The 20,645-nt window shown below is 38.1% G+C and overlaps 2 protein-coding genes across 5 annotated transcripts; one reads left to right on the forward strand and one right to left on the reverse strand.

Moving 5' to 3' along the window:
• Positions 1–2,433: 2,433 nt before the first annotated feature.
• On the forward strand, positions 2,434–7,998 carry LOC104096520 (acetyl-coenzyme A carboxylase carboxyl transferase subunit alpha, chloroplastic-like). 4 transcript variants are annotated; one of them, XM_009602912.4, is made up of 11 exons: positions 2,434–2,694; positions 3,465–3,842; positions 4,073–4,147; positions 4,449–4,556; positions 4,646–4,806; positions 5,185–5,299; positions 5,392–5,546; positions 5,937–5,988; positions 6,057–6,125; positions 6,300–6,377; positions 6,732–7,998. In XM_009602912.4, exons 2-11 carry the CDS (start codon positions 3,486–3,488, stop codon positions 7,734–7,736), a joined length of 2,175 nt encoding a protein of 724 aa, XP_009601207.1. In that variant the 5' UTR covers positions 2,434–2,694; positions 3,465–3,485; the 3' UTR covers positions 7,737–7,998. The 4 variants fall into 4 exon arrangements, with proteins under 4 accessions (XP_009601207.1, XP_009601201.1, XP_070038577.1 ...); XM_009602906.4 differs by having other exon boundaries at positions 2,435–2,694; positions 3,428–3,842; XM_070182476.1 differs by lacking the exon at positions 2,434–2,694 and adding an exon at positions 2,704–3,300 and having other exon boundaries at positions 3,428–3,842.
• A 7,634-nt stretch (positions 7,999–15,632) lies between these two features.
• Positions 15,633–18,794, reverse strand: LOC138891457 (uncharacterized). Its single transcript, XM_070195273.1, has 2 exons — positions 17,992–18,794; positions 15,633–17,205 (listed from the first exon to the last, which is right to left on the reverse strand). Exons 1-2 carry the CDS (start codon positions 18,792–18,794, stop codon positions 15,633–15,635), a joined length of 2,376 nt encoding a protein of 791 aa, XP_070051374.1.
• Between the last annotated feature and the right edge of the window lie 1,851 nt (positions 18,795–20,645).

Below are 20,645 nucleotides of genomic sequence, written 5' to 3' on the forward strand. Positions count from 1 at the left end.
TGAGTTTTATCTCTACAATTTTATTAAAGAAATTTTTATTTCAAAAATACTAAAATGGATAATTAAGTTAATTGATTATGGTTGGCTTGCCTGACAGTGCTGTCGGACGCCATTACGGTCTTTTGGATTTTGGGTCGTGACAGAGATGCGATTATAAAGAGGTCTTACTGTAGAATTTTAGCAGTTCCTAACATGCAATTTGTTTGAATCTATGTGTGGCAAACTTTTTAAAAATTAATTGAAATTTTAACTCTACCCAAACGTTTTTGGTGTGCGCATTCTTTAGCAAAATATAACATGTAATTTGTTTGAATTTTTGTGTGCAGAACTAAACTGTAAAAATTAGTTAAATTTTTCTAACAAGTTTGCAGAATAAGTATAACGGAGGTAACCAATTTTAGTATAGTTTATACGAAAAGTATTTTGGACTTATCCATATTAAATTATATTTAACTTACTTATTGTTATTAATAATTTAATATTGAAGGATCCTATATAGTTTAAATTTATGACTTTATAATTTGACATTTAACTAGTTACGACATTTACGATCGGTACTAATTAAAAAGGCATTTTTTGACCATTTGTGGTACTTTTGACAAAGGAAAAACAATATTATGCAATACAAACATTATATTTCAGATTAGTATAATATATTTATTCCAAAATCAGAATTATTCTCTTTCAATTGTTTGTGAGTAAAAATAGGATGAACTAGGATACAATAATAATATGAAAAATTAAATTTATAGACGTGCATAGTTATAAAGAATTACTAAGCCTTTTGGTGAGAATTTTTAGACATGTAGACAAACATAAATGACCATATAGCTCTAAAGAAGATAAATAACATGTTAGGATAATCATGAATTTTATATCAAACACACGAATTTAAGATTGAGTAATTTGTGAAAGGCTCAATGATTATGTAGCCCATTCTTTTCCAATTTATAGTCAAGTATTGGATAAGCCATCACTATAAGAGAATGATCGTATCACTTATCTAGGAGGATAATTATATCACTTACTTAGGAGGATAAATATAATATTATAACTATATAGATTATATAATTATATACATTATATAGTTTTAAAATTATATTTATATACTCTCTCCATTTCAAAAAGATTATCTTGGTTTGGCTTGACACAACCTTTAATAAAAAATGGAAGATTTTTGAAAAATATGGTCTTATATAAGCCATAACATTTGTATGGCTATAAAATTTTTGAAACTTGTAGTCTGAAACTTGTTATAGCATTTGTATGGCTATAAATGCTTCATATTAAGAAAATATTGAAATGTGCCAATTTTTTAAAATTGACTAATATATGTCAATCTTTTTGAAACACATGGAGTGCATTATATGGTTATATAAAAATATAGTTTTTGGGTTAATTAAAACTAATATTTCTTTCCTTCATAATAAAAGTAAAATTTATGTAACTTCAGCATATTTATGTAGCATATATATATATGGCGTCTTACCAGTAACATAGTAGTTTTCATGGACTTCCCTATGATCGAAAATATATTTTACATTAACTAAATTAATAATTTGGCAAAAGTAATTATGGCTTTGAAAAATCAAGAAAGGCGTTAATTAATATATTCCCAAATCTATCCTTGACCTAATAAATGATCTACAGAATATGAGAATATTCAAAGAGAATTTAGAAGAAATAAAGGATAATGCTATTAAATAATTTTTTTAATAGGTGTGTCAAAAACTTAGAAGCACTTATTTTGAACGAGAGATAGTATCATCTAATAAACTATCCATAACTATTTTAAAAACCTGACATTATAAGTAAAATTTTATATTAAAAATAGAAATAAATTAAGAAGAAAATTTATACATACTAATTAGTACAACCTAAACATAGTGTTATTGGGCCCATGCACCGCATGGGCTACCCCTTACTAGTTTCTAGTATAAAGGCGTAGAAATGCCACTAGGTAGCCATTTCAAGAGGCATCTATTTCGAAATTAGTCAGTGTGTCTTGAATTTTAGTTTTTAGTTTAAATTTTCAGCACAAAAATATCTTGAATTGTCCTGAAATAAAGATTTTTATTTTAAAATTTCCGAACAAAATAAATACTGCTAATCTCTAAATAGCACCCCTGAGAATTTGGCCCGAGGTAGAAGTCCATATACTACCAATTTGATCGAACCCCAATAACATATTCTCAAATAATGTTTAAATATTAAAGATAATTATTAAATATGTATATAGTATTAAATTCAGAATTTAATTATTAATATTTGAAATCCTCCTCCCAAATCTAATAATTTCTAGAACCCATAAAATAAAAATAGCGTGGAACACTTTGGATAAACTCTAGTAATATTGTGTGTCTTCTTCTGTAACAAGTCAGCTCAAACATTTGTCCCCTCAAAAGGCAAAATTTACCTGTCACAGGCTTTGGACATGACATGTTTTGGCGGGGACCTCCATTGCTTTCCAAATGCTAATCCATTACTATCATCTACAGCCAAAAGAAGAGCTTTCAGTTCTGTACAGTTGATAACTTGACATATATACATGTATTCTATCTCATCCGTTGGTTCATGTTCTTGAACTACTAGCATATTCATACCAAAAAAAGCCACATTATATTGATAGAAAAGGAGAACCCCAGAATTTTCAGCTCCATATTTCATGCTCTATACGTTCTTGGCTCAGCCATGGTATATGCTTTCTGGGTTGATAGTTATCTATCTATTTTATTCATTTCTTTTTTTGTTGATAGAGTACATAATTTCAAATTTAAGATGATTATTTGAGGATATTACTAGGGCTACAGTTGTCCTACGTGCCCAATTTTTTTGTTTTTTGTAATGCATTTCTGCTTGCTTTTGTCTACCCAATTGTGCATTTCTCCTTTGGGTTGCTCAGAATTCTTTTTAACCAAGAATTGATGCTTCTGCAAAATGGGTGTGATTGAGTTGTGTAATGGCTTTTGTTGCTAATGTGTGTAGCTAGGCTCTTCAGCATTGTTATTTATATATGGTATCTAAGTATAAAGATGAAATCTTTGTCTCAGTCAAGTTTCAAGGCATGTTCTTGAGTTATTGAAATGTTTGGAAATTGGGTATTGATGGAACTCACATGATTACTTTTTGAGGATAAAACTCTCTTGATTACTTATTATTATCTCAAATATATGTCTTCCCACAGTACTGCTCCTACTGTCAAGCATAGTGGAACAAGTAAAAAAAAGGGCAGTCCGGTGCTATGCGGGGGTCATGGAAGGGCCGGACCACAAGGGTCCTTACCCTGCATTTCTGCAAGAGGTTGTTTCCACGGTTTGAACCCGTGACCTCCTGATCACAAGGGTCATAGTGGAACAAATAATTGATGTTAATTTGTCTGTCTCTCGCATGTTCATTCTTAATTTTGTTTCTCTGTGTGGAAATGCAGATATTTGGTTTGTAAGGCATTTAAGCTGATTTTGCAGTTTGGCACATTCAAAGTGTAGATGGCCACCTTATCTCTAACAGTTGGGAATTGTGGACGAGGCAGAAATTCAGAGGACCTCACTTCTGAATTTGTGCCAAACTTGTCTCTTGGTAGTGTATTTCTTACCAAAAGGTTGTATGGCCTGAATTTGAAGGATTTGGATGGTCCGAAACTGAGGGCGCGGAAGAAATTCCGCGTTGGTGCTGAAATAAAGAAGTGGAAGAAGCATGATTACCCGTGGCCTGGTGATATTGATCCAAACACTAAGACACCCTTAAAGTATCTTTCCTTCTTTAAACCTCTTGATGAGAAACCAAAACCAGTCACACTTGCCTTTGAGAAGCCATTGGTTGATTTGGAGAAACAGCTTATTGAGGTGAGTTGCTTACAAATGATGTTTGGTTATAGCCAATTAAAATGTACAATGACAATTATCAATGCCTATATATGCCGTTACATGTATGTATTGCTGACATAAATTAAGTATTTGGTGCCAGCATGGCTAATTCATGATTATGGCACCGGGAATGTAGAGAATCTCATGCTATTGACAGTAGTTGCCAGAATCAGAAAACTAATGCTTTATTCAACTTATTTCTTGTACAGGTGCGTAGAATGGCTGAAGACACTGGATTGGATTTCACTGATCAGATTAATGCTTTGGAAGCCAAGTATCAGCAGGTAAACTCACATGACTCTTACAGTAGATAGCTGGTCGTATACGTTTGTTACCAAAATTTGTGTTAGTTTTGAACTAAACTGATCTTAAAGAGGGCAACAGTCCGCTAAGTGTCGTTTTCCTTGTATAACTAACTTATGAGATACTATCTACTTTTTTGCTTCAAAGGGTTTGTTATAAAGTAACAGATTGTATTGTTCATTTTGCAAAGGATATTAGCTTATTTTGGCGATACCTGTGCAAATATAGTCATTTGACCAACTCTTTTTTCTCTTCCATTTGATACATATGCCATACTTTCAGGCCCTGAAGGACTTGTACACTCATTTGACACCCATTCAACGCCTCCAAATTGCTCGACACCCTAATAGACCAACTGTTCTTGATCATATACTAAATATGACAGAGAAGGTATAACTAGTGATATTTGCTTTTCGCCAATGTTTGTTAGCAGCTTCTCTTACAACTCGAGGGATCTTATTCCTATGTTATGCATAAAGTGGGTAGAGCTCCATGGAGATCGTGCTGGCTATGACGATCCAGCCATGATTACTGGCATTGGGAGCATTGAAGGCAGAAGTTACATCTTCATTGGCCACCAGAAAGGTAGAAATACAAAAGAAAACATCATGCGAAACTTTGCAATGCCAACTCCTCATGGGTATGTTTCAAGAATTCTCCTTCACAGCAGTATTAGATTTATCTCATGTGCAGAATTGTACTTACTTGCTATCATTAAGCATTCCAAGTAATCTGTTCTGTGTGCATTAAAAGGATAAATTGAATTAGTTTTTTCACTAGTCTATCAAGTTAAGCTGAAGTAGTCTGCTTATTAGCTTTTCAACATGTTCCCCAAATTAGTTTTATAATTGCACAGGTTATTCAGGGTTTTAGAGAGTCTATGTATCGTTCAGTTGTTTAAAAGGAGATATCCTTTAATTTTTGAGAATGTAACAATGGAGGTATCCTTTAATTTGATACTTCAAAGTTGGCTTTGTAACAAGATGGATTGGTAACTACTAAATCTTTGCCTTTGCAGCTACAGAAAGGCTTTGAGAATGATGAAATATGCTGATCATCATGGCTTCCCTATTGTTACATTTGTAGACACACCAGGCGCTTTCGCTGATTTAAGATCTGAAGAGCTAGGTCAGGTATGAGTGTTTACATTGACTATCGAATTTTGCGTTATTGAATAAGGTTTAGTCATGTAGCATCTATAATCCCCTCCAATATTTTCATGTAGGGTGAGGCTATAGCCCATAATTTAAGGACAATGTTTGGGCTGAAAGTTCCAATCATAACGATTGTAACTGGTGAAGGTGGTTCAGGCGGTGCTCTTGCTATTGGATGTGCAAATAAGTTGTTAATGTTGGAAAACTCAGCGTTTTATGTTGCTAGGTAAAATCTGGTTCATTTTTATTTTTTCCATACATTTATTCAACTGCTTAGCAGGCATGTGACATTTTGAAGAATACCAAAAGTTCAAGTCAAAAGTACTTTTTGTGCCTGAAATATAAGCAAGACATGAACTGTCAGCTCACTGCATCAATGACAAACTAAAACATGCTGTGTCAGGTTAAAGATGTGGACGCGTTGTACATGTGTTTAAGTATTGGTTTTAAGTTTCAGGGATTGGTCAATCCTTTGAGGCACACAATATTGCTTTAGCATGTTAGTCTCTACACCTGTATAATAAATGACATTTTAGTTGTTGCTTCTACACTTCTCGCATTGTTTCCTTGATTATCTCTTGGTATATCTTTACAAAGTCTATGCTTCTCTGATCAGTCCTGAAGCTTGTGCTGCAATATTATGGAAATCTTCACAAGCAGCTCCAAAGGTATACAAGATATTGTGTTTGAAGTTGGTGAAAATATGGTTACCGTTACTGAAATTTTTATTGAATAGGCAGCTGAAAAACTGAGGATCACAGCTCAGGAACATTATAGGCTCAAGATAGCTGATGGTATTATTCCTGTAAGAACTCTTGCCATCTATATACTTTTCACCTTTATACTTATTGGTTTTAGAGAGGAAAAGATTTGGAAATTCATGGTGAAGTCTTCCAGTAGTTAAACTGAAACAATTAGCTTATTTTACCCATCCAATCATCCTTACTGGAATATTGGCTTTGTTTGTCATCTCTTGCAGGAACCTCTGGGTGGTGCCCATGCCGATCCTTTCTGGGCGTCTCAGCAGATTAAACATGCAATTGTCGAGGCTATGGCGGTAATACCTCATGTCTTTGGAAATTGATCAAAGGCTAATGCTTTTTCGTAAGAAAGAGTAACAATTGGCTTCATATTGTAAGAGGAAATGGAAAGAAAGTAACAGCAAGGACGCCAATTTTTGTTTGGGGGTACTTCTGTGGGATAGGATGGAATAGAATTACCATATACTAGACTATTATCTAACGGTGCTTTCTGAATTTGTCGAATGACGAATTCTAACATTTTAGCCAGCCTGAACTAGTTTGGAATTGACATAGTTGATCAATATAATGAATTCTTCTGTGTTTTGACTGTATTCTACATTTCCACTTGCAGTTTTGCGTTGATTTTTCACTATGGTTTCCTAATACAGGAACTTGGAAGGATGAACACTGAACAGTTGCTTCACCACCGGATGCTTAAATTTCGTTCAATTGGAGGTTTCCAGGAGGGCATTCAGGTTGAACCTGAAAGGAAGCGCAAAATGAAGCCATCCGAGGCTAACACACGGCCTGCTGATTTGGAATCAGAGCTTGCAAATCTTAGGAAGAAGATTCTAGAAGCTAAGGGACCATCTGATCCTGTTACTACCCAAGTCCTTGAGAAGCTCCAAGAAGATCTAGATACTGAGATAACAAAAGCATTCATAGCTATGGGCTTGCAGGATAAGATTGAATCTCTTAAACTAGAGTTGCAAAGCGCTCCTATTCCGGATCAACCACTTAACAAGTCTTTGCAGGAGAAAGCTAATAAGATTATGCAAGAATTTAAACAGAAGCTGTCACAACCTGGGGCATATCTTGGTTTAAAGCAAAAGCTTCACACTGTGGAGATGGCTAGCAGGCTCATCAAGCTGAAGAATAAAAGCGAGAAACTAAAAACCGAAGTCAATCAGAAAATTCCAACAACTGTAAAAGCCAAGCTAGAGCTTTTAAACGCAGCTTCGAAAAAGCTATCAAGCGGGGAACCTTTGGATACAAATCTAATGGAGGAAGTAGAAAAAGCTAAGAAAGAGCTGGAGTATGTTCTAAAGTCAGCCAACCTGGAAGTAGTAGGCACGCGCAAAAGGACGAACGTTGCTGTTCCACCAGAATTGGTAAAGGATTTAGCAAAGGTAAATGAGGAGATAAATGAGGAGATTCAAAGAGCTGTGACTAGATCAGGTCTAAGTGAGAAGATTGAAGAGTTGAAGCTGGAGATTGTGAAGGATTCTAGCTCAGAAAAGGTAAAAGAGCTGGAAACGGAGGTCAGGGAAGGGATTGCTTCTGCCCTTAGTGTCACCCCACTGAAAGAAAAGGTTGAAGGTTTAAGGGAGAAGTTGGCACCAGCCTACAAGGATGATATAGAAAGTAAAGTTGGTGCAGAAAATGGAAGATGATAAGACTAGCTCATGAATTATTTCTTGTGCTTGGACAGTAGTACTTGATTTTGATTACTAAGAGTTTTTCAGTCCCTCCTAAGACATGTCTAATATCTCCTTTACTCAATAGTAAAATTCTTGGTAGTTGATATCAGAAAATTAAACTGAGAAGAAACAGATAGCATTGATGTCTAATGGTGTACTTTATGTACATATGAATTGGTTTTTAATATACGAGTCAATTGGTTTTGTGGCTCTTTATAAACTTGTTTTAGTTTTACGACTCTACCTCATTTTTTACATCTGGGAGATTTATTTTTACACATAAGAAATCTGTCTTTTACACATAAAAGATCTAAAATGATAATTTTCTTAAATTATAAATTATAAAGGGGTATGATCTACAAAAAGCACGAAATATACTATTTCCGTCATCTATCTATATAGAATAGAAGAAGCAAATCAATGTAATGGTGCCAAGTGTCACAACAAAATTCAACACGTGTCAAATTTTAGGACAAAATTAGTTAGGTTAGTTAATAATTAGTTACTCTTTTTTAATTTGAATTTAAATAATTAAATATCTATATATTTTTAAGGAAACTATTATAAAAAATAAAAAAATATAAATAATTAACTTCAATGTAGAGATATATAAAATGATAAGACTAACTTGTTTTTTGAGATGAGAAAGTTTCTAATAATAATTCACATGGTCATGCTATATGGATAAGATCATGTAACTAAAATTTTTATAATAGATAAAACTAAAGACAAAAAAATAAACAATAATTTGAATATTATAGATAAACACTAAATGAAAAAAATTAAAATATTGTAGAACAAAAACTAATATGTAAAGAGGAGGATAAATATAATGTAATTCTATCCACACTTTAAATAATACTCGAAAATATTATCGACGTAATTTGAGAAAGTCATACATGATAAAATCACGTTAAATTTCAAGCGTAATACAAAATTATATTCATTGTATTACATTGAACAGTAATTTTTAAAAATTCATATGTGAATTTAATAATATTAAGTAATGGATAATACGATTAGATAAGCAAGGAACATAAATAAAATATAAATTTGTAGAAAAATATAAAAATATAAGACTTATAATTAGAATTATGATGAGAAAAGTCGTACATATACACATAACTAAAATCATAATATACAAATAGTCATAAAGGAAGAATACTAAAAACAAATCAAGCGATAGCGTAAAAGTATAGATACTAATTAAATTTCTCATGTAGGAAATTTTAGTTAATAAATAGAACTCATAATTTCATAATGAAAAATGTAAAAATAGATACCATTGGGATATTATACATAAGATAGATATTATGTGTGTGTATATATATATATATATATATATATATATATATATATAACACAAATTAATAATTGTTAAAATATTATATTTATCTGTCTGTCTATTTATCCTACTATATTATAAGCGTGAAACCCCAAGTCAAAAGCTGAAAGACCGAAATAACCCTATAGAGTTGAATGACTATAAAACCCATTGAAAAATAAATATATTACCTCCTTCATAAAATTATTATAGTATTAAACAATATTCTCTTTGTTGTTATAGAGATATCGAGAATTTGAGAAGTTATGTTGAATAATAAACAATTTCACTTGAATTCATTGAATATTTAATACATGGACCATATTCATCTACTAAATGCCGATACATAGTGAAACACAACGAATGACTTTTTGTTCCTCATTCCCTTTCTTCCGTTTATTTGCATTTAATTTCTTACATAAAGTTTAAGTTACCATCTTTCCAACTTACTGGTCTTTCTCCTATTTAAGAACGATCTTTACAAAAAATTTACATAAGTCTTCACTTACATATTAAAGAGAGATTTTGGTAATTGTCGTGGAAAGAGAAGTTGAGCCGCAAGCAACATTTAGTCTCCATTGCATCACTTTGAACTTCTTCTCCCCAGCCTCACAAAGATGGCATATGTAGCAATGAAGTCGACCAGGCCACGGTTTACGGAGCCATAAGAGCATATTCATCCTTGAGTGTCAAGAATTTGGTATTGAGGTTGAGGTTACTATTTGTAACGATCCGGCCGGTCGTTTTGAGAGTAATAGCCCTGATCTCCTATTTAATGCTTCTCCCATATCTACTTCTGGTATTGTGACTTGCCGGGAGATTTTGTTTTGGTTTTTGGAGTGATTTGGGACACTTAGTCCCTAAATGAAAGCTTAAGTCTTAGGATTTTGACCGTAGTCGGACTTGTGTGAAGACGACTCCGGAATGGAGTTTCGTCAGTTCTGTTGGGTGATTTTGGACTTAGGAGCGTGTCCGGATTGTGTTTTGGAGGTCCGTAGCTCATTTAGGCTGGAAATGGCGAAAGTCGAATTTTTGGAGTTTTGGGCCGGTAGTAGAATTTTTGATATCGGGGTCGGTTTCCGATTCCGAAAGTTGGAGTAGGTCCGAAATATTGAATATGACTTATGTGCAAAATTTGGGGTCAATCAGACGTGGTTTGATAGATTTCGGTATCGGTTGTGAAAATTTAAAGTTTCAAGTTCATTAAATTTGAATTGGAGGGTGATTCGTGATTTTAGCGTTGTTTGATGTGGTTTGAGGGCTCGACTAAGTTCGTATGGTGTTTTAGGACTTGTTGGTATGTTTGGTTGAGATCTCGGGGGCCTCGGGTGTGTTCCGGATGCTTAACGGATTGAATTTGGACTTAGGCTAGTTGCTGAAGATTTTCTGGTTTCTGGTATTTTCGCACTTGCGGAGGGGAGACCGCAGGTGCGGGATCGCAGGTGCGAAGGAGGAGCCGCAGATGCGGTCAAGATGAAATTGGGTAGGAACCGCTGGTGCGAAGATTTTTCCCGTACCTGTGAGAGTCGCAGATGCGGGCAGCTGGGCGCAGGTGCGAAGGGAAGCCGCAGGTGCGATGCATTTCCGCACCTGCGATAGTCGCAGGTGCGACAGAGAGTCCGCAGGTGCGAGATGTCTGGACAGAACACTTAAATGCAAGTGTTCGCAATTTTTACTCATTTTCAACATTTTGAGCTCGGGTTTGGTGATTTCTTGAGAGCATTTTTGAGGGATCTCTTGAGGTAAGTCCCTTGTGTTTATTTTTGATCAATAACCTTGCTTCCCCATGCATTTTTCCACCTAGTTAGTGTGTATTTAAGGTAGAAATTGGGAATTGGAAGCTAGGGATTTGGAAGTTTGATTTGTGGATTTGGAAGACCATTTGGTGTCGGATTTTAGTAAATTTGATATGGTTAGACTCGTGAGTGAACGGGCTTTCGTATTTTATGACTTTTACCCGATTCCGAGACGTGGGCCCCATGGACGATTTTTGAGTTAATTTCAGAATTTTCGTTAATGTATTAATTTCGTTAATTAGATGAGTCTATTATTGTTGTATTTATGATATGTAATTGCTTTTGGCTAGATTTGGGCCATTCAGTGCCAGATATTCGTGGGAAAGGCATTATGACCGATTGATTGAGCTTGGTTCGAGGTAAGTGGCTTGCCTAACTTTGTGTGGGGAAAATCCTCTTAAGATTTGGAACTATTATGATACGTGAGCGTCGTGTACGTGAGGTGACGAGTACGTACACGTGCTAGTTGTGAAAAAAAACCCGATTCTCTTACTGAGCAGCAACATATTTTTCTTTTATTTTGAGTTATACCATTTTTATGAGTATTAATCTATTTTCATTCTTAATTGAGTTATTCCCATTTACGTAACTGTCCTGTTTAGTCTAATACAACATGTCTATGTGTCTTAATTGCCTATGTGAACTCTGTGCATCATGCTTAGTGAATTTCCTGCTTCTTCCTTGACTGGTACTTAGTCTAAATCGTAAGATTTTCGTGATGTAGTTGCATTTCTATTGTTTGCACTGCATATTTACTTTGGGACTACGGAACGGTATTCCGGGAGATCTCCTGTACTGCATATTTACTTTGGGACTATTGTCACACCTCCTTTTTCCCGAACGGGGCGATATGGGAGTTTTTCCAATTAAAGTGACATTATTCGAAATGAAATTATTTATTTATTTCAGAGTCGCCACTTGGGATACTTTATGGTATCCCAAGTCACCGGTTTATTTTAAATCCCAAATCAAGGAAATTTGACTCTATTTATGGTTCGCGAACACAGAAGACCGGGTAAGGAATTCTGTTAATTCGGGAGAAGGTGTGAGGCACTCCCGAATTCCGTGGTTTTAGCACGGTCGCTCAACTATCAATAATCGGCCTAATTATCCGATTAATACATATTTATAACCTATTGTGCATTTTAGCTTTTTAACCGCTTTTAATTATTTATGGAATTATTTCTGGAACAAGTTACGATGTCGTACACTTGTCGTTTTGGCACACGTCGCAAACCGTGCCACATAAAATGCACCCGCGATTGACGACATGCTTATTTTTATTATTATTCGGAGTTATGACCGAGTCACGTGAAACGCACACTCGAATTGGGGATTACGTATCATGACTATGCCACGGGAACCGTACCCATAGTCACGATGATTTATTTATTAATCGCGCCTAAGGCAAGCTACGATGTTCATGAGTTTAAATATTTTCCTAAGGCTTTGAGATTAATGAACTCTAGGCAAAACGGGTGAACAAAACATAAACAATTCACATAGTTTCTGCCTAAATTTGGCCTAACAGATAAGAGTAACACATACTTAACAATATTAATCACTGAATGCACTATTTTAATAATTGTGACCCACGAGTGTTGTTAATCATCATTTGACTTAGCAGGAAGTAGAATGAACATATATCTTGATCAATGAGTTAGAAAGACTTCAAACCAAATCAACCAAATAAAATAAAATGTAATCCATGAAAAATTATTTTAAATCCCAAAAATTAGTTAACTGAAGTATTGTATTGACTTCAAAATCAAAGTGTGGACTCAATCTAAGCATAAATGGAAATAGTTTTTCAGAAAAAGCATAGTAGTTGCATTGGTGGATTTCAACGGTGATATGTAAGCCTCAAATAAAAATCTTGTTCAATTTCTTTTGAAAACGCTATCTGAGAAGAAACAAAAGAAACTTCCCCACACAGAGATCCAGAAACTAATTTCAAACTAGGAAACTTCAAATAACAAACTGAATCCAAAACGAAACTTGAAACTATCTATTTTTGCTGAAGGACTTAATTAAAGCGATAAATTAGTGAACGTGATATTTTAATTCTACTTCTTTCGAATCCGAACACTGTTCTGCACTATCAATTTGTGATCTAAAATAATTAAACTATGACATAGGGAAATCAATAATAAACAGATTTACTAAGCGAAGAGGACATGCCGTTTGCTGCAATTTTCAACCAAGAGCAATTAATTTGAACTCAAAAGATCCAACACAGGAAGCATAGATGAGACTAAACTATGTTAAGGTGAAATAACATCAGCTCACACGATCAACCCGACAAAAAATTCACAAGCATATAAGGTCACGAAAATAGAAGAGAAGGATGTCAAAAAATGCACCTGAGATGTGCTTTCTTTAAACAAGTAAAATGGTGAGTCCAAATACATGCTCGGACCAACTGTATGCACGAAACAGTGACGAAATTCAAACCAAACAGCTATGGAGACGACACAAAAGCTCAGACCGGCAAAACTCGACCTCGACCGAATACCTTGAACGGAAACTCGAGTCGGCTTCAATCCTCAACTTAATCACTCAACTTCAACCATTTTTGGAAAACGAAAATTCAAATAGAAGAAACTGAAAAAATATTTTTTGTATTTTTGGGTTTCTGGAATTTTTGCTAGCCTAAAAAAATCTGGAAAAAATTGAAAACAAGAACCCTAGAATCCCCTTTTCTCTCTGCCCGAATTCCTCTCTGTTTCTCGTCTCTCCTCTGTTCTCTGTGTTTTCAGATCTCTTCCCCTTTGTGTGTTGGGTGAGTGGAAAATATATAGGTCTAGGTATAGGGATTAATTGGTGGCCAAGAAAAAGAGGATTAAAAGTCTCCCAGGTTCTGGCGGGACCAACACAGGGGGGTTCAGCAGGTAATTCTTGATCTTATCAAATGCTTCCTGACACTCATCGGTCCACTTAACCGCAGAATTCTTCTTTAGTAACTTAAATATGGGCTCACAAGTCGCCGTGAGTTGAGCAATAAACCTGCTGATGTAGTTTAACCTCCCGAGCAGGCTCATCACCTCAGTTTTATTCTTTGGTGGTGGTAGTTCTTGGATGGCCTTAATCTTTGACGGATCCAACTCGATGCCGCGTCGACTGACTATGAATCCCAACAGTTTCCCCGACGGAACACCAAATGCACATTTCGCCGGATTGAGCTTGAGGTTGTACCTGCGGAGCCTTTGGAAAAACTTTCTCAAATCCCCAACATGGTCGGACTGCTTCTTTGACTTTATGATCACATCATCTACATAAACCTCAATTTCCTTGTGTATCATGTCATGAAATATAGTAGTCATTGCCCTCATGTAAGTTGCCCCAGCATTCTTTAAACCGAATGGCATTACCCGGTAGCAATACGTCCCCCATGGCGTGATGAATGCTGTCTTTTCTGCATCTTCCTCGTCCATCAGGATCTGATGATATCCCGCAGAACAATCCACGAAAGACCCGATCTCGTTCTTGGCACAATTATCAATCAGAATGTGGATATTCGGCAATGGAAAGTTATCCTTTGGACTTGCCTTGTTGAGATCACGATAATCAACACACACCCTCGTCTTACCATCCTTCTTTGGTACTGGTACCACATTAGCTAACCAAGTGGGATACTGAGTGACCCGAATGACCTTTGCCTCCAGTTGCTTTGTGATTTCTTCTTTAATCTTCACACTCATATCAGTCTTGAACTTTCTTAACTTTTGCTTGACAGGAGGGAATGTAGGGTCGGTTGGCAATTTATGAGCTACCAAATCAGTACTCAAGCCCGGCATGTCGTCATACGACCATGCAAAGACATCTTTGTATGCAAATAGTATTTTGATTATTTCTTCCTTGATTTGCGGTTCCAGATGCACACTTATCTTGGTTTCTCTGACATTATTTTGATCCCCTAAATTGATTGCTTCGGTTTCATTCAAATTAGGCTTGGGTTTTTCTTCGAAGTGTTTTAGTTCTCTACTGACTTCCTCAAATGCCGCCTCTTCATCGTATTCTGTTTCATCATCACCCTCTACTTCTTGGATCGTTATTTCAGAATTAGATTGGCTTTTAAGATTTGGCTAAAAATTCCTCATGCATGTCATGTCATTGAAACCAGCATAAAAGGAACTGTACAGAAAGAAAAGCAAAAACAAAAATGAAACGCTATTAGGATTAATGGAAAAACTGGAAATTGTATTTCATTGAAAATAAAAGGATAGAAGGGTTTGTACATTGAAACAAGCAAAAACTAAGAAAAATCTGGGTTACAACCCTGGAATAACCCAGATGAAAGAAAGAAAAACAAAGCTAACTACCAAAACTCCTTCCGGATGGGGAGAGGAGTAGCTTTCCAATTGCTAAGCTTCATGTTTGGCCCGACAAACTACACATCGGCATTACTGGAACCTTCCCCAATTTCGACCATATTGACCTCATCAAACAGACTCTGGAAGCTCTTGATCAAATCTTCATCAAAGTCGACCACAGGTTTTGGGACCACTGACATTGGGCGTTTGGCGACCCCTGACTTGACGAAAGACTTGGAGATATGCGGAACAGGCTTAGGGAGTGACCATGCCTTTTTTTTCAAACTTTTAGCCCTTTTCACGTCTTTCCCTGTGAGTGTGAATCCCAAACCAAATGTACCAAAACTTTCACGTGGGCACAACGGGTGCACGATACCTTGCAGAGATGAACCCAGACCTTTGCCCGGCAGAAAACCATTCTTCAACATTTCATTTGCTACCATGACGGACGCGGATGGTATCTTCGGACCTGGAGTGCATTCCCTTCGGGAATTTTCTCGACAGACACTGTTTCGAACATTTGGTAAACCCAAGGCCCTTTGTCATCTTCAACTTCAATAAATGGAACGATTGTGTCGTTGTAAGCAGATAAGTTCTCATCACCGTGGACAACTATTTCCTGCCTGTCCCATTCGAACTTTACCATTTGATGCAGAGAAGACGGGATTGCCTTGGCTGCATGTATCCAGGGCCTGCCCAACAGCAGGTTGTAGGAGACAGTCACATCTAGCACTTGGAACTCCATAGTGAACTCAACTGGCTCTATTGACAATTTGAGCATTATATCATCGATAGAATCTTTCCCTCCTCCATCGAAACCTCGAACGCATACATTATTAGTGTGGATCATTTCAGTGCCAATTTTCAACTTTAGCAAAGTGGACAGAGGGCAGATATTTGCACTGGAACCGTTATCCACCAGTACCCTTGAGACAACAGAATCCTCGCACTTTACTGTGAGATAAAGAGCTCGATTGTGTTCTGTACCCTCTATAGGAAGTTCATCATCTAAGAAAGTGATCCTGTTTGCCTCAAAAATCTTGTTAGCAATCTTTTCCAAGTGGTTCACCGTGATCTTGTCAGGAACATGGGCCTCATTCAAAATCTTCATCAAGGCTTTGCGGTGTTCATCTGAATGTATCAGCAAAGACAAAAGAGAGATCTGAGCTGGTGTCTTCCTCAACTGTTCTACAATGGAATAGTCTTGCATTTTCATCTTTTTCAGGAATTCCTCGGCCTCTTCCTCGGTGACCGGCTTTTTTACTGGGATGTGGCCGTCCTTGAATGGCTTGGTTTTCCTCAGTTCTTCTGGGGCAAAACATCTCCAAGAACGAGTTAGTCCTCCGGTTTCATTGATTTCTTCTTCTACTTCTTTCCCTTTGTATGTTATTACCACCTGTTTGTAATTCCATGGGACGGCCTTTGTGTCAACCATCGGTAACTGGGTTACTGGCTTAATGATAACGGGGGTAACACGAACCCCTTCCACGATTATGACCGGCTTGCCCGGGACCCCTGGCACGATCACTTTTTGCCTTTCCTGGTTCGCTTCAACATCAACCGGAGGCCCTTTCACAACCAATACAGAAGGCTTCACATTGAGCGTGCTTGGCTTCTCCGACACCCCTTTAATCGTCAAGGATATTGCTTTTGCAGAATCTAGAGCTTTGATTGGATTACTCTCGCTAGCCCGGATCATCATGACAGACTTGAAAGAGTTTTTGGGCTCCCCATCCTTATGAACTATCTCGATCATGTGTGTCTCTGCATGGGCTGGCAAAGGATTTTGGTTGATGTTTGGCACCTCCGGGCTCTGGACCACAATTTGATTTGTATCAATGAGCTCTTGGATCGCCCTCTTCAAATGCCAGCACTTCTCTGTGTCGTGCCCCGGGGCATCAGAACAATATGCGCATCTGAGGGAATAGTCAAGGTTCCTTGGAGGCGGATTTGGTATCTTGGGCTCAATCGGCCTCAAAACGTCCAACTGCCTCAACCTCTGAAACAAACTGGTATAGGACTCTCCAAGAGGGGTGAAGGTTTCTTTTCGTTGTTGCCTCTCTTTTCTATAATCTGGCTTCGGTCGAAAACTTGGACCAGTAGGGTCTTGGTATGGTTGTGGGCGTGTATAAAGATTTTGTGGAGTTGGAGCACGCCATTGCGGGTAAGGAGGGGGTTGAGCATATGACTGTGCGTGGTGAACATGGTATTGGGGTAGCTCGACAGAATATCGAGGGTCTTGTGGCGAGAGATAGTGCTGAGATGGATTATATGGAGCTTGGGTGTAGGCTTGAGGTTGGGGTCGAGTTTGGGTGTACTGGTGAGGCGGACCCCTTGGGCCACGCCATGATCCAGAGACAAACATAGCGACATCTTCTTTCTTCTTTTTGCCTAACAGGCTTCCGGTGCCACTTTGAATTGCCTGTGTGGTCGCTTTTATGGCAGAGTAGCTCATGATCTTGCTTGACTTGAGTCCCTCTTCCACCATTCCTCCCATCTTTACCACATCGTTGAAGGACTTACCTATGGCTGAGATCAAATGGCCAAAGTAAGTGGGCTCTAGGGCTTGAAGAAAGTACTCGACCATCTCATCTTCCTCCATTGGAGGGTAGACTCGTGCAGCTTGTTCTCTCCATCTGAAACCATATTCCCTAAAGCTTTCATTGGGCCTCTTCTCTACCTTGGTCAAAGATAGGCGATCCGGGACAATGTCTATATTGTACTGAAAGTGCCGAGCAAAGGCCTGAGCCAAGTCATCCCATGTGTACCACCTGCTAGTGTCTTGGCGGGTGTACCATTCTAAAGCTGCCCCACTCAGACTCTGACTGAAATATGCCATTAATAATTCATCTTTCCCACCGGCGCCTCTCATATTGCTGCAGAAGCCTCTCAAATGGGCCACAGGATCTCCATGTCCATCGTACGGGTCAAACTTGGGCATCTTGAACCCAGCGGGCAGTTGAACATCCGGAAATAGGCATAAATCCTTGTAAGCCACACTTACTTGGCTTCCTATCCCTTGCATGTTCTTCAAAGATTGCTCTAGGCTCTTCACTTTCCTGAACATCTCATCCTGCTCCACATTCCGGGATGGTTTCTCAGTTTCGACAAGAGGTTCAAAGCGAGGGGCATGGGAATAAGGATCCGCGACTTTGAAAGTTGGTTCTGGAACATAATATTGGGTATCTGGAGCTTGGAACGCGGGTTCACTAGAAGATCTGTGAAGGGTAGCTCGCGGAGGGGCTACGAAAACAGGAGCGGATGTCGGAGCAGGGTATGCAGTTGTTTTGGGTGGTGGAGCATGAAAGGTTTGGGACGAGGTGCCAGGGTAGTGGCGATAAGGGGTAAAGCCCGGTGCATGCTGAGGGGAAAGATCAATGGTAATGGGATCTTGGGCTTGTGACAGTGGTGGGATGAAAGCGGGATTTTCTGGGTGGTTAGCGGGGAATGAAGGTGGAGGGTGCCCCCTGACCCAGGCTTGATACATTTCTGCCATTTGATGCTTCAACCTGTAGACCTCCTCTTTCAATTCAGACTCCGATTCTACAATCTCCCTTGGCGGGTCGACAACACCCGTGTCCAATTCTTTGCTAGTCATGACTGCCTTGCACTTTGATCTGGTGTTATAAGGGTGACTTGCCAGGATGCCAACAAACTAACCACCTAAAACAAAACCTGTCTATGTGCACACAAAAACTTGGTCAGTTTTAAAAGCAATTTACAGATAGTTAATCGCACATTGGGTATGCAATGCACCTGAGCAGTTAACGTTCCTAAATGCTTTGCGACGGCTCGTATGTTTCATCCCGGCTTTTCCAAATTCTCCAATCCTGGTTTTCCCTCTCTCTTTTGCTATGTTTCGCTCTTTTAATACTTATTCTTTCCTCTTTTCTTTAGTTCGACCCCTCTTTTCTTTCTTCCTCTCTCTTCTTTTTCCCTCTCTTCTTTTAAGAATATGATCGAATCCTATGGGGATTGCCTACGTATCATGACGCCGCATGAATCAGATCATTACGTAGTTCAGAGCAATAGACGCGAAATAATTTATTTTATTAATAAAAGACAATCTTTTTGGATTTTCTATTACAAGGACTAAAGTAGAGATGACTGCAAAAAAGGAAAATCTACAGACTCGGCATAAAGTAATAGACAGCTTTGACAAAGGCGAACAAGACTCGGAGAAAGTAAAACACAGACCACTAAAGGAAATCAAAAATACATAAGAGCCTCTACTGGTACTCCGGAGGCTTGCGGGACATCAGCCGGTCTCCGTACAGGCCTGCGGGCAATATCTTCTTGAAGGCGGTCTAGGTCAACCATCACTTGTCGGACGAATGTCATTACAGAAGCAAAAAACATAGACTTGGTAATGTCTTCACATTCATGGCATTTCATTACAACATAATCAGCTATCTCTTTAATCCTCATTCTGATGACACCCTTTTCTTGAAGCAAACGTCCAATTTGTTAGGCCCGAGCCTCTAATACTTGTGTATCTGTGTTGCTTTGGTCTTGCAACTGCTTCAGGCTTTCTTGTAGTTGGTAAATCAGTGCATAGCAATGCTCTCTTTCTGTCTTGAAATCCTTTGTTTGCTTGATTATTTCATTTTCCAGGGCAACCAACTTCTTCTGTAAAATCGCTACTTCTTTGTCATATTTCTGCTTCAACTGGTAGGCTAATCTAGCGTGTTCTTCCGCACCTTTGGCCAGCTTCGCTTGAGCTGTCAAGTCAAAATCGTAATCATGCACTTTCCGCCTCAGGTTGGTTATAATTTTCTCATCTCTCTCACTTCTTGCTGGTGTCTCGGCGGCTATTTTCATTCTCTAAATTTGGGCTCGAAGGGCTTCATTTTCCTTGGTCAACCTCTTCTTTTCCCCTTCATCTTCAGCTGTCTGCAAACTACTATCAAATTTGATTTTTTCGATTTGTTCTTCTAGCTTGCTTATAGTGGCCCGGTACTCCCTTTCTTTGGCTAACCAAGCCCACTGCTCCTGCGATGCGTCAACAAATTCTTGGATATGAGGTCTTTTAGTTGGTCGTTCGGGTTCATCACTCGTCGCGACTCTCTTTCCATACCAGGCAACATAACTAGGTAAGACCTCACCTTTAGACAAATCACGTACTCGGGTGTTTGCCCCCAAATACTGGCATTTGCTCCAAATTTGGCGAACCGCTTCTTCGGGAAATTAGGCATCAGGACGGATTTCGACCACATAAGTGCTAAGATCTTCATCTCTAGGAACTGTCTGGCATCTTCCAAGCTGTCTCAAAACCCGGTACGGAGCATAGGGTTGGATGCTTCGGAGACCCATTAGCAAGAAGTAGGGACCAGTGGCGGGCATATAAACAATCTCATCAACGGGAAGCCAACCCAATGTCCATTCTACCTTATCTGCGGTCGTAGATTGAAGGCGGGTAATCCAATCTTTGACCCCTTTCGGCATCTCG

Source organism: Nicotiana tomentosiformis, chromosome 1 (assembly GCF_000390325.3).
Source record: "Nicotiana tomentosiformis chromosome 1, ASM39032v3, whole genome shotgun sequence".
Classification (NCBI taxonomy): Eukaryota; Viridiplantae; Streptophyta; class Magnoliopsida; order Solanales; family Solanaceae; genus Nicotiana; species Nicotiana tomentosiformis.

Coding starts and splice junctions, on each gene's coding strand:
- LOC104096520 (XM_009602912.4), top strand. CDS start 3,486: ATGGCCACCTTATCTCTAACAGTTGGGAATTGTGGACGAGGCAGAAAT. Junction 5,547..5,936: donor TCAGCGTTTTATGTTGCTAG/GTAAAATCTGGT, acceptor TTCTCTGATCAG/TCCTGAAGCTTGTGCTGCAA. Junction 5,989..6,056: donor CTTCACAAGCAGCTCCAAAG/GTATACAAGATA, acceptor TTTATTGAATAG/GCAGCTGAAAAACTGAGGAT.
- LOC138891457 (XM_070195273.1), bottom strand. CDS start 18,794: ATGACTAGCAAAGAATTGGACACGGGTGTTGTCGACCCGCCAAGGGAG. Junction 17,206..17,991: donor AGTGGGGCAGCTTTAGAATG/GTACACCCGCCA, acceptor GTCCTATACCAG/TTTGTTTCAGAGGTTGAGGC.